This window comes from Girardinichthys multiradiatus, chromosome 24 (assembly GCF_021462225.1).
Source record: "Girardinichthys multiradiatus isolate DD_20200921_A chromosome 24, DD_fGirMul_XY1, whole genome shotgun sequence".
Taxonomy (NCBI): Eukaryota; Metazoa; Chordata; class Actinopteri; order Cyprinodontiformes; family Goodeidae; genus Girardinichthys; species Girardinichthys multiradiatus.
This window is the reverse complement of record NC_061816.1, coordinates 3,717,936-3,734,180: the sequence shown is the minus strand read 5'-3', so window position 1 is coordinate 3,734,180 and position 16,245 is coordinate 3,717,936. Positions and strand designations below refer to the sequence as shown.

The 16,245-nt window shown below is 40.6% G+C and overlaps 1 protein-coding gene across 6 annotated transcripts in view; it reads right to left on the bottom strand.

Moving 5' to 3' along the window:
* LOC124861406 (NACHT, LRR and PYD domains-containing protein 4-like) overlaps positions 1-16,245 on the bottom strand; it is a 328,592-nt gene that overhangs the window by 22,574 nt on the left and 289,773 nt on the right. For 3 of the 6 annotated variants that reach the window (XM_047355138.1, XM_047355142.1, XM_047355139.1), the window contains 5 exons: positions 7,263-7,382; positions 4,674-4,752; positions 4,284-4,512; positions 2,353-4,144; positions 581-754 (listed from right to left, as the gene is read on the bottom strand). In XM_047355138.1, the coding sequence (XP_047211094.1) occupies positions 581-754; positions 2,353-4,144; positions 4,284-4,512; positions 4,674-4,752; positions 7,263-7,382 (2,394 nt within the window). The remainder of the gene's footprint in view (positions 1-580; positions 755-2,352; positions 4,145-4,283; positions 4,513-4,673; positions 4,753-7,262; positions 7,383-16,245) is intronic. The other 3 variants (XM_047355141.1, XM_047355140.1, XM_047355143.1) reach the window with 3 other exon arrangements.

The window sequence follows — 16,245 nt, the reverse complement described above, 5'->3', positions numbered from 1 at the left end:
TGCATTAAGGACCTATGCTCCTTTTCCACTGGCTCAAATTGGCCAGCCAGGAACAGCTCCGCACGGCTCTGCACGTTGTGTGTTGCATTTCCATAGACCCGCTTTCGCTCCACTGAAGGGAACACCTCCTGGAGGCGTGTCTTTAAAGCATAATGTGTCGTATTTGTGAGCTTGATAGGGGTTCTTCTTCAATTCCAAGAAGATATAAACCGAAATCCTTTGATCGCCAAAAAAGCTTGCACCTCATCGTTGCTCCAAAGGGTGACTTTACTGGATAACTGTGCGGACTCCATCATATGTTTCTCTCACTCGCTGGAATGCACGTTTTGAATGCCTTTTTTGTTGCACTACTACTGTAAAAGTGTTTAGCTGCTCTACATCTTTCACAGATGAGGAATATGGACTTTACAATATTTTGTGATCTTTATTGTGATAAAGGTAAAAGAGAGCACCACAAACAGAAAACTGTTCTAATAATTAAACTTATTCTTATCAAGAGAAAAACAAGTAGTAGCAAAGAAAATAGGTTTATCAGTTTCTCTCTCTCTCTCTACATGCTGTCCAGACCAGACATTGATACCTGAGAGTTTCCAGTTTGCAGTGTGGACTCTTCAGTCCAGAAGACAGCAGTTCCACTCCAGAATCCTGCAGCTTGTTGTTACTCAGGTCCATCTCTCTTAAATTGGAGGACTGGGAGCTGAGAACTGAGGCCAGAACTTCAGAGCTTCTCTTTGAGAGGTTACAGTTCTTCAATCTGAAGAGACAGAGATAAAAATGAAAAAGAACAATTTTGATGGAATAAAACTAGGGGTGCAAAAATTGCAGTTTTCTGGTCGATTCCAATTTTGGCTGATACTGATACTGATGTTTATTTTGTATAACTGACAGTGTCAGGTGTTATAATACTGCTTTTTGAGCATTAGATATTTACTTTTGGTGATATGCTACAAAGCATTCCTGGTTAGTATTCAGAGACAAGAAAACATTGCATTTCTCTCATTTCCACCTTGATAAAGCCTTAGGGCATAGGATGTATCTTTGGATTGCAACTTTGGATACTGGCTTATTGGCTTGGTTAAAGTTGTGGGCATCTGCAAGGCAGAAACGTTTAGGATAAATAAATCTTTGGTTGAGAAGGCCACAGTCCTTCTTGAAGACCAGCCAGGAATTTGCAATGCATAGGTCAAGGGTGTATTCAAATAGGGGAATATACCTTCTCCTGGACATAGCTAGAGTCAATTCCTCCCTTTGGCACATTGTAAGCAGGGATGACTGATGGATATGGGGTAGTGATCTTTATTTTAGACACCTTGCTCCACTGGTTGACAGTAGGAAAATGCTTTCCCCATCATCATGATGTACTAACACCTAATGGGTAGTTTTTACAGAAACAGATAAACTAGTTGGTTCGAGTCAGTTGATTTCACAGCACATTATTAATGTTAATTACATTAGCTACCCATACCATGAAGTGACAAATCAACCATTTGGTCAACTACATTTAAAAAAAGTATTTAAACATATAATTACAGTTTTTGTGCTGCATCAAGGGTCATAATTCTGTTTAGTAAGGTCTGGATCACCAAAATATGTCAAAAAAGTAGCCATACCTTTCAAAGTTTAACCAAAAACTGTGATGATGTTATGTTTCATATTTTTTTATTTTGACTTCCTGGTTTGAGGAGGGGAAGACAAACACATTTACCGTCACAGTGTCATTTGGCAGATCTTTTTAGCATCACATAATTCAGCTCATTCAGTTTGAGTTAGGTAAGCTCTCGCTTCTTTGAAATTTAGTGACTCAAAATGTGGTCAACCAATTTGGTCGACAAGTCAGCTACCGTTGGGACGCCTTGTGGATCAAACTGATCCATTTTTTTTACTGTTGTTTTTTTTTGTTTAAGGCTAATTCCATTAAACACTGGATGATATTGAATATTTTATTGTTTCCCTTTTGAAAAACGCGGGTTCTGATGGCAAAATGAAATGAATTAATAAAATAACAAATGTAAACATAAACTTTAAAACAATGTTTAAGTCTTAAGAAGCTGAACAGAATTTATTTGTTAAAAGTGAAAAAAATAATTAAATTTTACCAGTTTTGTTGCACTTTTATGAAAGGAACCATTTTGGTTCCAGTTTCTAAGTGTCAGTTGGGTCTTCTGGAATAAACATGTTAAATAGATTCTTAAACAACTTGACAAGTGCTTATTTTAAGAGAACTGGCTGTCAAACATTAACATTTATAGTTTCTAATAAATCCTTAGTTGTTGAGCAGAACATCCAGGACAATAGCCACTCTTTCCTGGTTTTAGCTCCTGGTGTCAAAACCCAAATTCTGTCAGAACTTACAGAATTTTGTTTGAAGCTTTGATCACTGGCAGCAGCCTGAGAAGAGCCTCCTCTGAAGCAGAGTATTTCTTCAGGTCAAACACATCCAGATCTTCTCCTGATGACAGTAAGATGAAGACCAGAGCTGACCACTGAGCAGGAGACAGTTTATCTGTGGAGAGACTTCCTGAACTCAGAGACTGTTGGATCTCCTGGACCAGAGAACGATCATTCAGTTCATTCAGACAGTGGAACAGGTTGATGCTTTTCTCTGCAGACAGATTCTCATTGATCTTCTCCTTGATGTACTGAACTGTTCCCTCAATGGTCTGTAAGCTACTTCTTGTCTTTGTCAGCAGACCTTGCAGGAGAGTCTGATTGGTCTCCACTGAAAGACCCAGGAGGAAGCGGAGGAACAAGTCCAGGTGTCCATTTGGACTCTGTAAGGCCTCGTCCACAGCTCTCTGATGGAGACTTGTTAGATTTGGTTTGTTAAATAACTTAGACCACATAGAAATGGTTTGTTCTTCATCCATCAGATTAACTCCATCCATGATGAAGGTCAGATGGACATGAAGAGCAGCCAGAAACTCCTGAACACTCAGATGGACGAAGCAGAACACCTTGTCCTGGTACAGCCCTCTCTCCTCTCTAAAGATCTGTGTGAACACTCCTGAGTAAACTGAGGCTGCTCTGATATCGATACCACACTCTGTCAGGTCTGATTCATAGAATATCAGGTTTCCTTTCTGCAGCTGATCAAAAGACAGTTTTCCCAGAGACTCAATCATCTTCCTGCTCTCTGGACTCCAGTGTGGATCTGTCTCAGATCCTCCATACTTGACCTTCTTCACTTTGGTCTGAACCACCAGGAAGTGGATGAACATCTCAGTCAGGGTGTTGGGCAACTCTCCTTCCTCTCTGGTCTCCAACACATCCTCCAGAACCGTAGCAGTGATCCAGCAGAAGACTGGGATGTGGCACATGATGTGGAGGCTTCTTGATGTCTTCATGTGGGAGATTATCCTGCTGGCCTGCTTCTTATCTCTGAATCTCTTCCTGAAGTACTTCTCCTTCTGTGGGTCAGTGAACCCTCTGACCTCTGTCACCATGCCAACACACTCAGGAGGGATCTGATTGGCTGCTGCAGGTCGTGTGGTTATCCAGAGGAGAGCAGAGGGAAGCAGTGTCCCCCTGATGAGGTTTGTCAGCAGAACATCCACTGAGGTGGACTCTGTAACATCAGTCAGGATCTCCTTGTTGTGGAAGTCCAGAGGAAGTCGACTCTCATCCAGACCATCAAAGATGAACAGAACCTGGAAGGATTCAAAGCTGCAGATTTCTTTGGTTTCAGTAAAGAAGTGATGAACAAGGTCCACAAAGCTGAACCTTTTCTCTTTCAGCACATTCAGCTCTCTGAAGGTGAATGGAAATATTAACTGGATGTTCTGGTGGGCTTTGTCTTCAGCCCAGTCCAGAGTGAACTTCTGGGTTAAGACTGTTTTCCCAATGCCAGCCACTCCCTTTGTCATCACTGTTCTGATTGGTTGATCTCTTCCAGGTGGGACTTTAAAGATGTCTTCTTGTCTGATGGTTGTTTCTGGTCTGTGTGGTTTCCTGGATGCTGTTTCAATCTGTCTGACCTCATGTTCATCATTGACCTCTCCAGTCCCTCCCTCTGTGATGTAGAGCTCTGTGTAGATCTGGTTCAGAAGGGTTGGACTTCCTGCTTTAGCGATCCCCTCAAACACACACTGGAACCTCTTCTTCAGATCAGATTTAAGTTTATGTTGAAAAACTGAGGGAAAAAACCCTGAAGGAAGACAAAATATTATTAGCAATGAAACAATTTCCTCTAAATAGAGCATTTAAATATCTGTTTTTCTGCTCTTGAGACTCAAATAAATTCAGCATTTATCCTGAAGGTTAAATCTGTATAGAAATCCTCTTACTGCTCTGCAGACGTTCAGCCAGCTCCTCCTGCTTCATCTTCTTCAGGAAGTTCAGTGTGATCTTAACAAAAGCCTCTCTGCTGCTCCTCCTTTTTTCTTCATCCTCACCTTCCAACACCTCCTCATCCCCCCACTGACTCTCTAAGCCTTCTGGGTAATCTGGACTCAGAACCTTCTGGATCTTCTTCAGCTCGTTCTTCACAAAAGTAACAATGTTGTCCTCCAGCAGCTGGAACAGAACAATATATGAAGGACACATCAGACTGAGATTATGGAGCCAAACATCAGGTCCATGTTGGACAGACTGACAGTCCTCTGGTCTACAAAGTGCAGCATGGAGATGACTGTGAACAGAACCGATGGAGAAGTAGTTGTTGTACATGTACAGACCATAAATATGGAATCCAGCTGTGTTTGATGCTGCTGGGCAGACGGACCACTGGGAACCTCTGAGTTCTGCTGGTCCACTCTGTGGAGGAACCAGGAAGCATTAGCTCACATTCTGTAGAACAACAAACAGACAAAGACGAAGGTCCATGTGGTGTCCTGCTCCAAAAGCTACGTGTCTTTTCCCATTCAGGGACAGCTGTCCCCAGAGGGGAAGTTCCTACCTGAGCAGAGTCTGAGTTGTCATGGTAACTGTGTTGAAACATGGCTGATTTCTCAGAGCTCTAAATGCTCAGTTGTTCCACTTGCTGATTACAAGAACTTTAAACTGAACATCCAGAGGAACATGAAGGAGATTGTGGACCAGTGGTTCAGTTGTGGACATTTGAATTTCATTTAAATAAATGTTCTTGATCGGCTTCATTGTAAAATATTTTAGTAGATGTAGAATATTTGAACAGTTATTGTCTTTCCAAAATTATTGAAGTCTTATGACAAACATTGTTTTAACTTTTGCTTTTAGATTATTTATTTTTATTCAGATTTTTATCCCACTTCCATTCATGCGGTTAAATCTCATTGTGACACAGAGTCTCATTTTCAACAAAACAATCATATCAAATGATAATAAGTATAGTAATAATAATAACTGGCATAGCTAAAACAAGGTGTTTGCAAAAAGTATTTTCTTTAATTTCAATGAAAACATGATTCTTTTAATAAAAGAAAACATCAGTTTTGAAATCTGGACCTTAGTCAGTAAGTTCAGGTATTTCTACAAGTGTATTATTTAGTTTTTTCTCCATATCTACACCACCAGTAAAAATCTTGTCTTAAACATTTGTGCATCCACTATCCACTAGAGTCTGAACTGGGAACACACTTATTTTGTCATTGATTATTTCTTTAAAATGGTGAACCTGAATTATGTCTTCAGCTGGAATCAGCCTGACCCCTGCTGGACCAACAGGTGAACTACAGACACTTAGAAACACCTCCAACAATGTTTACCCTGAACTCACTGGAGACTGGATTTGTGGAAAAGCTTCCAGCAAAAACAAACAGTTTCATAAATAGGAATAAAAATGTGGAAAAATGTGGAATCAAAACATTTCAAACTGAATCAGTTCAGTTTCATACAGTTAAAACATTTAGACAGAGCTGTGATGGAAATTATTTTATTAAGTGCTCCAAAGTGTGTGACCTTTGGGTTACCTCACTTCTGTGAACATCTGTGTTAGGGAGTAAGCTGTAAAAGCCATTATCAGAAGTTTAATGGTTAAAACCCACAGTTAGGATGATGTGTTGGGAAGGACAGATGGGTTCCCAGATAACTTTGTCACCTCTGAACCCGAGAAGGGTCTGGGGTCATAAAACACAGACTCTTTGAAGCCACTCAGGAGAGACAGCAGGATTTTAGTTTTTTTGTTTTTTGAGTTGTGTTTATAATTTGTTTTCTTTGAAAAAAAAAAAAACTGTTTGCTTTCAGTACCAGAAGAAAGGACATTCCACTTCAAGGTCACGATGCAGTTAAATGGAAGATGGTCTGTTCTGATGCTAATGATTGGTATTGCAAGTATTTTTATAACTCTTGTGTTCATTTTGGGAAAGGTACAGCAAAGACAATGTGTCTTTGCTGTATTTGTATTACACAGGAGGAAAGTACACCTTATTTCCTTGGGAAGACAGTAGGTTGCGAAGCTATTATATCTGTTTTATGTGCTTTAATCAACAGACATAAATTTGAGTCATGTCCTATCAGAACTGATCCTTATACTATTTCAGAATCTTTGGCTCCAGATCCCTTTGTGTTAACTCTTAATCTTACAGCCTTACCGGATGGAGGTTAATTGTATGGCATGGCAGGTAAATTAACCAGGGTTCTTGTTACTTTTCCTAGTAGAGATGGGTTCTCATGTCCTCAGAACATGGGTTGGATGTGTGGAAATAGATCATATCTGTATCTGCCTGCTACTTGGTCTGGAGTATGTTATCTAGCTCATTTACTACCTACAGTAACAACTTATACTTCAATCAGCCTAAGCTATTAGAACGATGAGTTTGCAAACTAGAATGGCTTTGGGTTATCTGTTAGCTGAGAGGGGTGATGGTTTTGAAGAATTTCCTTTAGTTGTGATTATCTTGTAATCAGAAGAAAGGAGTGTGATGGAAATTATTTTATTAAGTGCTCCAAAGTGTGTGACCTTTGGGTTACCTCACTTCTGTGAACATCTGTGTTAGGGAGTAAGCTGTAAAAGCCATTATCAGAAGTTTAATGGTTAAACCCCACAGTTAGGATGATGTGTTGGGAAGGACAGATGGGTTCCCAGATAACTTTGTCACCTCTGAACCCGAGAAGGGTCTGGGGTCATAAAACACAGACTCTTTGAAGTTGAGATAACACTGTCATGTTCGGGTATAAATACTGTGTGTAAATGTTGATCGGGGCTCTGTTTCACTGACTAACCTCAGTGTCAGGGTCTTCAAACGCTGATGCCTTTGAATAAAACTTATAAGACAAAGTCCGGATTTTCTCTTGTTATGAGTCAACTTCTACCCACTTTGATAAGAAAATTCCACAACAGAGCTCACCTCTTTGCAGCTGAAAGTTGCTGTGATTTAAAATCAATAACACGACCAAATGAATCATCACTCTTTAAGGACACACAGCTGGGTTCTGGTTCTGGTTCTGGTTTGAGGGTCTGTTGGATCCTGAAGGAAAAACAGTGAATTCAAACTTAGTCTAATAATGTATTTAAAGTTAAACCCTGAAGCTCAGAACTCTAAAGTGTCTCACAGTGGCTCTTGTTTGAAGAGGATCCAAATATTCCTGGTTTCACTGTAAACCGTATATTAATGATGGATTAATAATTAGCTCTGATGATCATTAATAAGGGATGATGTTTTGGTTTGGTAGCAGGAACTGAACAATAATCAGAAAGTTTTTCTGTAGAACAGTGTTTGATGTGTTCTGATCTTCTATCCTGACAAACTTTCTTCCTTTGGATCAGAGTCAGAACTGCTGATGGAGAAACAAGTTCATTTATCTTCTTGTCGTTTGTTTTATTTGTTCTAGTCTTAAACTGATGATGGAACCCCTTTAGAGCAGCAGCTTTATTCTCAGCTCATCATTTCTGAGCTTCTAGAAAGCTTTTTATGGTCATACAGGCCATGGTGGTGCATTCAAGGACCTTTCATAAATCAAGTAATCCACATTAAATGTCCTCTAAAACATTCATCTTGTTCTCATCATCAGACTTCATCACAGCAGCACGTAGATGATCTTGTATTGTTGATGACATTTAGTGGCTGCTGAAGGAGACTGTGGAGCAGTTTGCTGATAATAAGACTGATGATCATTTTGAATGAACACAAATGTACTTTAGAAGCTGTTGATTTCACTGATGTTTGCAGATAACAGTGAGAGATGATGTTTTCCATCAGATTTAGTTTGGATTATTTAGTTGACATCTAATCCTTGAATCAGCATCATGACTTGCCTACATGTGCAGTCACCTTAAGCTCTGCAGAAGCACCAACTCTGATGAACTAATGTGACACAAGGTGATACAGAATGATTCAACTGGATGGAAGAACAACTGATTTTAGCTCCAATATCATCTAACAAGATCATTTCATATCATCACAATAATACAATGGTTTGATTATTTCCATGATTTAGCATCCATCACACACTGCTTCACATGTGAACACAGACATGTGTGAGAAAGAGTTGTTTTCTCATTAGAGAATTTAAGTACACCCTTTCATCAAACTTTTTGACAGGTGGGTGGGACTTCCGGTGAGGGCGGGATTTCCGGTGGGGGGCATATGGGCGCCATGTGGTTGCCACGTGGGCAGGAGGTCACGTGGTCAAGCAGGTGGTGTGTCCAAGGGGGGCGTAACAGTGGATGCTGATTGGTTGTCGTCATTAGGGGCAATACCTTAAATGAGTCAATTAAAACACAGGGGTGTGTTTGTTATAAATAGAACAAGACAAATATGGTATTATCGGAAACTGTTTGGCATCAGCACCAATTAAAAATAGAGGGGGTGTGTTTGTAAGCATCGTTAAACCTTGAATAACCCAATGAAAACAATAGGGCGTGCCTTAGTGTTTACTTTAAATACAGAGATAAAACTCTGCACTTTACATGCAGCATTCGTTGGAAAAAAAAGGACACCCGTTCAACAATGGCTAGAGTTAAGAGAGTTTATCGTCAAGCGGAGGAGAAACGCAACGCGTGCCAAGATGATGATGATGAACAAGCAACTGCATCATATACTTCCTCAACGGAGATACCTATCGGAATTCCCGTCGTGACATACTCTACCGATGATGAGGATCCAAAATCAACTTCAACAACCATGGTTGAAAATCAGACCTCGGTTCGGCCAAGAGGTATGTCAGTTCTGTGCGAAACCCCAGTGACCGTCTACCAGTATTCATCCCGTGAATTGAATGCTCCTAAGAAATCAACATACTACATCTGCAGGGTACAAAGACCCCCGTTCAAGACTCTGCAGGAAGAATGGTCTTTGGAGCCATATGGCCTGGTTGGCAGCTGGGGTTATATTTTCATGTATGAAATAGGAGAGCTTTGCCTGTATCAATTGGATCAAGACGAGGTATTTAATGGATCACTGGCTCTGTGTACACTCACCCACAGCGACTGGGCTGTGTTAAAGCTTGCAATCCCGCACCTTAATGATAGCCCTGAAACAGTCTCAAGGCAGGAGAGGGAGAAAGAAGAAGAAGAAGAAGAAAATGAACTGTCTCCTCGACCTGTAAAACGGGCGAGAATGTTTCATATACCATCCGATGTTGAAATAGCTGAGAGAGAACCTCTCTTTAGCGCAGTGTGGGGGTCAAAAACCACAGCAAATGGCCGCTGGTCTTTTCGGGCAAGCAGACGCAGGAACAACCGGACGAGTCCCTCAGATCTGTTTGTGTTGGAGGCTTTCAATCAGGACTGCGGCGTATTCAAGACAATGCTGGCTCTGCCGTTTGAAGCTTGGGCAGAGAAGATGAGTGAAATTGGACATCGTCTTTCCGACCTTTTCCAAAAGTCACGAAGTTGGATCGATGTCATGTCAGTGAAAAAAACGCTGACGTTTCCTGTTTTACGTTTAGAACGAACCCTCTTCTGAGGACACGCCCCTTCCTATGATATATATACGGGGGGATAACTGCAAGCTCACAGACACTGAGAATCGTATCATGAGAATGAGTGGACCGACACCATACAGGGATCTCTACAACCACCGAGCAGAGATCCACTTCTCTCCTGAGCACGATGAAAGCTTCAACATTGGACCATATCATCCGCCTTCCCCTGACCTCTTCTCACCATCCACCTCAACATCCTCATTCTCAGAAAACCACTACAGTCCTGCATCACCTACAGGATACAACATGAAATATCCACCGCTTTCTCCAGACCTCTGCTCACCATCACCGCTATTCATGGCTGAGTCTGTAGACGCGAATGTCCTGCCTGAAGACATGAAGGTGGTCGTGGAGGAGGAGGTAGCCACCGGCTACTCACCCTCTACCGAAGCCCCTACACAAACCCTGGAACCGATGGAGGACCCTCAGCCTTCAGCAGAGGATGAGAGTAACCAGGAGGACGAAATTGACGGTTGGTTCTCAACCACCCTCATCAATACGGTGAAAACAGCGATACTTCATTTATTCAACATAACCTCTTTGAACTATCTCAGAGAAACCTGCTATGGATGTATAACGAACCACCCAAGCCAGCGTCAACACCATTGCCTGGAGGTACTGGGGGAGGATTATTACCAAGTCAACTTTCAACGCATCGTACAACGACTCGTAACCCCCAAACTCATTCCTGCTATTCAGAATCTTCTGGTACTTCGAAGCATACAAGCGGATGACTTCAGAGTTAAGACGATTGCCAAGACGGTTTTATATGAACTGAAATCGGTACAAGGCATCCACAGTGCAATAGCGCACGTTTATGATCGCATGGTCGATGAGAAACATCTCAAACAACTTAACTCTGTTTCAGAGTGCTATGGACTGACAAACTGATCTCACATGTTTGATGACTTGTTGTTGTATCATTTTTTTTTTTTTTTTTTTTAGTATTCCAGTACTTTAGTTAATCTGCATTATATGATTTTTCTTCTTTTTTCTTTTTTACTATTAAATACAATTAAAGTAGGAACATAGTAACCTTTCCCAAAAAGTGTTGTTTAAAAAAAAAGCTAGTAGTGTTTGAATTCATCTGCATTTTATCTGATTTTGTTTTCTGGTTGTTTTTTGTTTATATTAAATAAAAAATAAAAATAAGGATAAATCTACCCTCCTGTGTGTTTTTTTCTCATTATTTAACAAGTAATCGGCAGAGATGGCAGGAAGACGGCTGATGAAGAAAGTATATTATAGCCCTTCAAATCCGGGAAGTTTTGGGGGTGTAGATAGGCTGAGGAGGGTTATGCAAGATGAAACGGGAAAGAAGGTTGCGGTTGAAAAAGTTAAAGATTTTTTATCAGGAGAAGATACCTATACTCTACATAAACCTGCAAGAATAAAGTTCCCGAGAAACAGAGTTTTTGTCACCAGACCATTGAGGCAGTTCCAGGCTGATCTCTGTGACATGCAAGCTCTGGCCATGGAAAATGATGGTTATAATTATTTATTAACAGTCATTGACATCTTTTCAAAAAGGGCGTATGTACGAGTTTTGAAGAGGAAAACAGCCGCTGAGGTGGTAAAGGCATTTGAATCAGTTTTTACAGAAAGCCAGATTCCCAAAAAACTTCAGACTGATGCCGGTAAAGAATTTTTTAACAAGAAATTTAAAGTTTTAATGGAGAAACACGGTATTGAACATTTTGCCACAGCGAGTGAAGCAAAAGCTTCAGTGATCGAGAGATTTAACCGCACATTAAAAACAAGGATGTGGAGATATTTTACAGCTAACAATACCCGGCGGTACGTCGATGTACTGCAAAACCTAGCTAGAAGCTACAACCATTCCTACCACTCCAGCATTAAAATGAGCCCTATGGAAGTGACCCCAGAAAATGCCTTTCAAGTGTTTCAGAATCTGTATGATGTCAAGTCCAACAGATATTGCAAGGACTCAGTGACAACGTTTAAACAAGGGGATCTTGTCAGAATATCCAAGGTCCGTGGAGTGTTTGACAAAAAATACGAACAGAGTTTTACGGATGAAGTGTTTACAGTCTATGACCGGATACCCCGTTCTCCTCCTGTATACAAACTCAAAGATTTGGATGGAGAACCTATCGAGGGTTCCTTTTACGCTGAGGAACTTCAAAAAGTAAAAATATTTAACGACAAGATGTATCAAGTGGAAAAAATATTAAAACGACGTACGGTCAAGGGAGTCAAACAGGTTTTTGTAAGCTGGAAAAACTGGCCTGAGAAATTCAACAGTTGGATCAAGTTTGATGAACTTCGAAACGTATAAAAAAGGTTTGCACTAAACCTCACAGTTGACACAGCATCATGAACCGTCAGGTAGAGGATGATGGCTTTTACGTTACTCTTCCATCTAATGCTAGCATGGAAGTGTTTAAAAATAATACCAGTTCAAGTTTCCGTGTAAATTTAGCTCAACATATTGATTTAGAAGGCCAATGGATGGTTGCATTAGCCGAGATTTCATACCCTCATACATGGCATAATTTACCGGATTATGATGCCTACTTTGAATGGAGGAAGGTTGGTGATGTGGAGATCAATACGCAAAGGATCAGAAGTGGCTACTATAACAGCGTTGTTCAACTCGAGACAGAGATGGACATGTTTTTCGAAAAATTGAAATCGGGTATACGCATTAAATTCAGCAAAGTTCAAAAGAGATTTGCATTTCAAGCAAATAGTCCGTATGAAATACGCTTCTTCAGCACTCTAGCTTATATGATTGGCGTGAAACCAGGGGAATGGATTCATGTTTCTGAACCAAAACTGGCTCCTTTTCCGGCGGATATAAAGGCTGGTTTCTATCACCTATACTGTTACAGCGACGTGGTCAGCCCACAAATAGTAGGCGACACTTTTGCACCTTTACTGCGGACCGTCAAAGTACAAGGCACATTCAGTGATATGATTACTCAGACGTTTAACCCCGCCCACTACCTTCCAGTCTCCAGAAGACATATTGAAAATATCAATATAGAAATTAAATCGGACCAAAACGTTCCTGTAAATTTCGTCTATGGAAAGACCGTCATAAGACTACACTTCAGACCGGTGATATCACAACATAGCCTGAGATAAATTTTATTTGTATAAACTATTCCAGAGATATGTATATAACCTCTAAGATTGATTGGTTATCATTCATATTACGCTGGTCATTCAACACTGCATCAAGCAGGCAAGAGAGAACATGGCACATCTAAGTCTGAGACGTGATCCAAATCGCTTTGTAAATTACTATGTAAGTCAATCAGGCGGTAATCTGCCAGGGTTTTATGGGGCCCCGGTCATGTACGGACGCGGAATTGGATCATTATTTTCAAAATTATTCCGCTTCGTATCCCCTCTGGTTAAAAAAGGATTTGCAATTGCAAAACCCCATCTTAAAACGGCTGCATCAAATATCGCTTCGGATGTCATCGGTAGAGCCGTGAGTAAAATGAGTGGTTCTGCACACATCGACGGTCAAGAAGGTTCAGGAATTATGGTTTTATCCAAAAGACCCAGAACAAGACCCCCTGGTGATCGTTTAAGGACGGTTAAAAAACAACGACAAACGCGAAAAAGGAGATCAGTCGCAGCTGACAAACGAAGAGGAAGGAAGTCATCCGCAAGTTTTGATATATTTAAATAATGGCTCTTTTACATAACAAATCATCAGAGTGCACGCTGGCAGAGTTGGACTTATTTTCTGCCCCGATGACGCAGCTATCGATCGAAGATAAAATTTACACCGAGATCCAGCCTTTATCAGCAATCACTGATGGAGGCCCGATCGAGTTTTTCATTCCGGGAGACGGAGAAAAGTATCTGGATCTCAACGATACGCTGTTGCATCTCAGAGTGAAAATTACTAACGAGAATGGAACAAACCTGCCAGATGATGCACCTGTAGGGCTCATCAACTACCCGTTAAACACCATCTTCAGTCAGTGTGACGTCACTCTCGGAGATCGAATGATTTCACAATCCAGCGCTACACATCCATATAGAGCCATGATTGAGACATTGTTAAACTTTTCTGAGGATTCTTTAAAAACCCAGTTTAGCTCCGGTCTTTTTTATAAAGACACTGCAGGTGCTCTGAACTCTATTGTTACAACTAACGGCCCTAACCAAGGTCTTAACAGCAGAGCAGGCTTTACGGCAAATTCCAGGGAGGTACATCTCCTAGGCCCCCTGCATGCAGACATATTTTTCTGCGAGAGACTTCTTTTAAACTCTGTTGACCTTAAAATTAAACTTACAAGAGCCAACGATGCCTTTTGTCTCATGGCCGCAAGAGACTCCACTTACAAACTCAGGATATTAGGAGCATCTCTTTTTATCAAAAAAGTTACTGTCTCTCCAGCTGTACGACTGGGGCACGCTTCAGCTTTAATGAAAGCAAATGCTCTGTATCCACTTTCACGTGTGAATGTAAAAACATATTCCATCCCTGAAAATTCAAGGGTATGCAACCAAGAGAATCTTTTCTTAGGCATCTTTCCCAAGTATGTGGTGATTGCGTTACTGGATCATGACGCTTTTACAGGAACACGCAATCTCAATCCGTTTGACTTTAATCATTTTGATATGGAATATTTAGCTTTGTGTAAGGATGGCAGACAAATTCCTGCTAAAGCCTTCCAGCCAAATTTTGACCAAGGTCATTCAGTGAGAGAGTATTACAACTTGTTTACGGCTACAGGACGACATCTAAAAGATCTTCCACTGAGTATATCACGTCAGGAATTTAATCAAGGATACTCTCTATTCACATTTAATCTTAACCCGGGTGAGGACACAGATGCTCTATCTCCAGTTTCCAGTGGGAATTTAAGATTGGAAATGCGCTTCAGAAACCCGTTGCCATATACCACCACGCTGATCATCTACGCTTGTTATGATTCTATTTTAGAGATTGATTCAAAGAGGCGTGTGCTGGTGGATTATTATTAATCTAATCAGGCATGAATAATCATGAAATTGAGAGCCTGATGCGTCATCTGCTGGGAGATTTGTTTTGCGGTGTGTGGCCGTGCGACCAGCTGCCGCTGCTAGCTGACAAATTCCCAGGGCCGGCCTACTTTATCGTGAATACACATCCTTCACACATGCCGGGGGAACACTGGCTAGCTCTGACATTGGATGAGAATGGTCAATCCAGCTTTTTTGACTCTTATGGATTCTCTCCGGATTTCGAGTTCTACCCGTCAAGCATCGTAACATTTTTAGAAGACAGATCCTCAAAAATATTGTATCATAATAATCAGCTTCAAAACACTCTGTCCACTGTGTGCGGTCACCATTGCATTTTTTATCTATGTCATAGAGCGTGCGGATTATCAATGCAGCAAGTGTTGTCGAAATACACCGGAGATGTGATTAAGAATGATTTAATGGTATCTAACTTTGTGAAAAAATATCAGAAATGTGTCATTAATCAAAGTTGTACATTTTATACTCACGGAACATGCTCTTTGGAGATGTTTCTGGATTGTTATGGAATTTAAAATGTCTTATTTTTTTTTTCATTGTTTTTTTTTTTTTTTCTTCTTATGATTTAATATTTGTGTAATGATATCATATGTTAGTGTGTGAAGTAGAGAACGAAGTTAGACTTGAAAAATATAATCAATAAATATTTTATTGAATAAAAAGAAATAGGCTACATGTTTCATTTTTCTTATAACGGTTTATGGTGAAAATGTAATCCATCGGGGTGGTAGTGTCGTCTTACGAAGAGACTTTTTTGATCTCCCATCAGCATTTTTTGGATCTTCCAGCTCAGATCTCGACCAGTAGGGAGAATGAGTTATCTGCCTTCTTCTTCTTCTTTTTCTACTCTGCTTAACGCTGGTGGGTGTACCCCCATTTTCAATCGATGTACCCTCTGTTTTGAAACGTCTATATTCTTCACGAGCATAAGGGTTAATGACTGAAGATATAGGGATGTTTACTTCTGACATGGAGTGTAGAAAATCAGACCATCCTCGGGTTTGTGATGCTCCAGATTTTTTAAACGGAAGCATGAGATTTTTCAACAAATCAATCATGTGGGACCCCTTTATAATATTTCCGTTAAATACAAATTCACCTCGCGAAGTCCAACTCTCACTTCTTTCGGATAATTTCTTCAAAATGTACTCGGCATTTTTACGATTGTGTTTAGGAAGGCTTTTCAGTACTTCCGTAAGAACCTGATCCTTAGGGGCCTCGTCCTGCCCTGGGCCTTGTTTTTCTTGGGACCGCTCATGTTCAGGAACCTCTGTGTCACGCTGCAGCGTTAAACTGACTCGCTGTTTTTCTTCTTTGACACCTTGCTTAAGTAAAGTCAGATACCTCTGGAGAAGAGCATCGTATCTCTTGATTTTTTCATAAGAAGTCAAA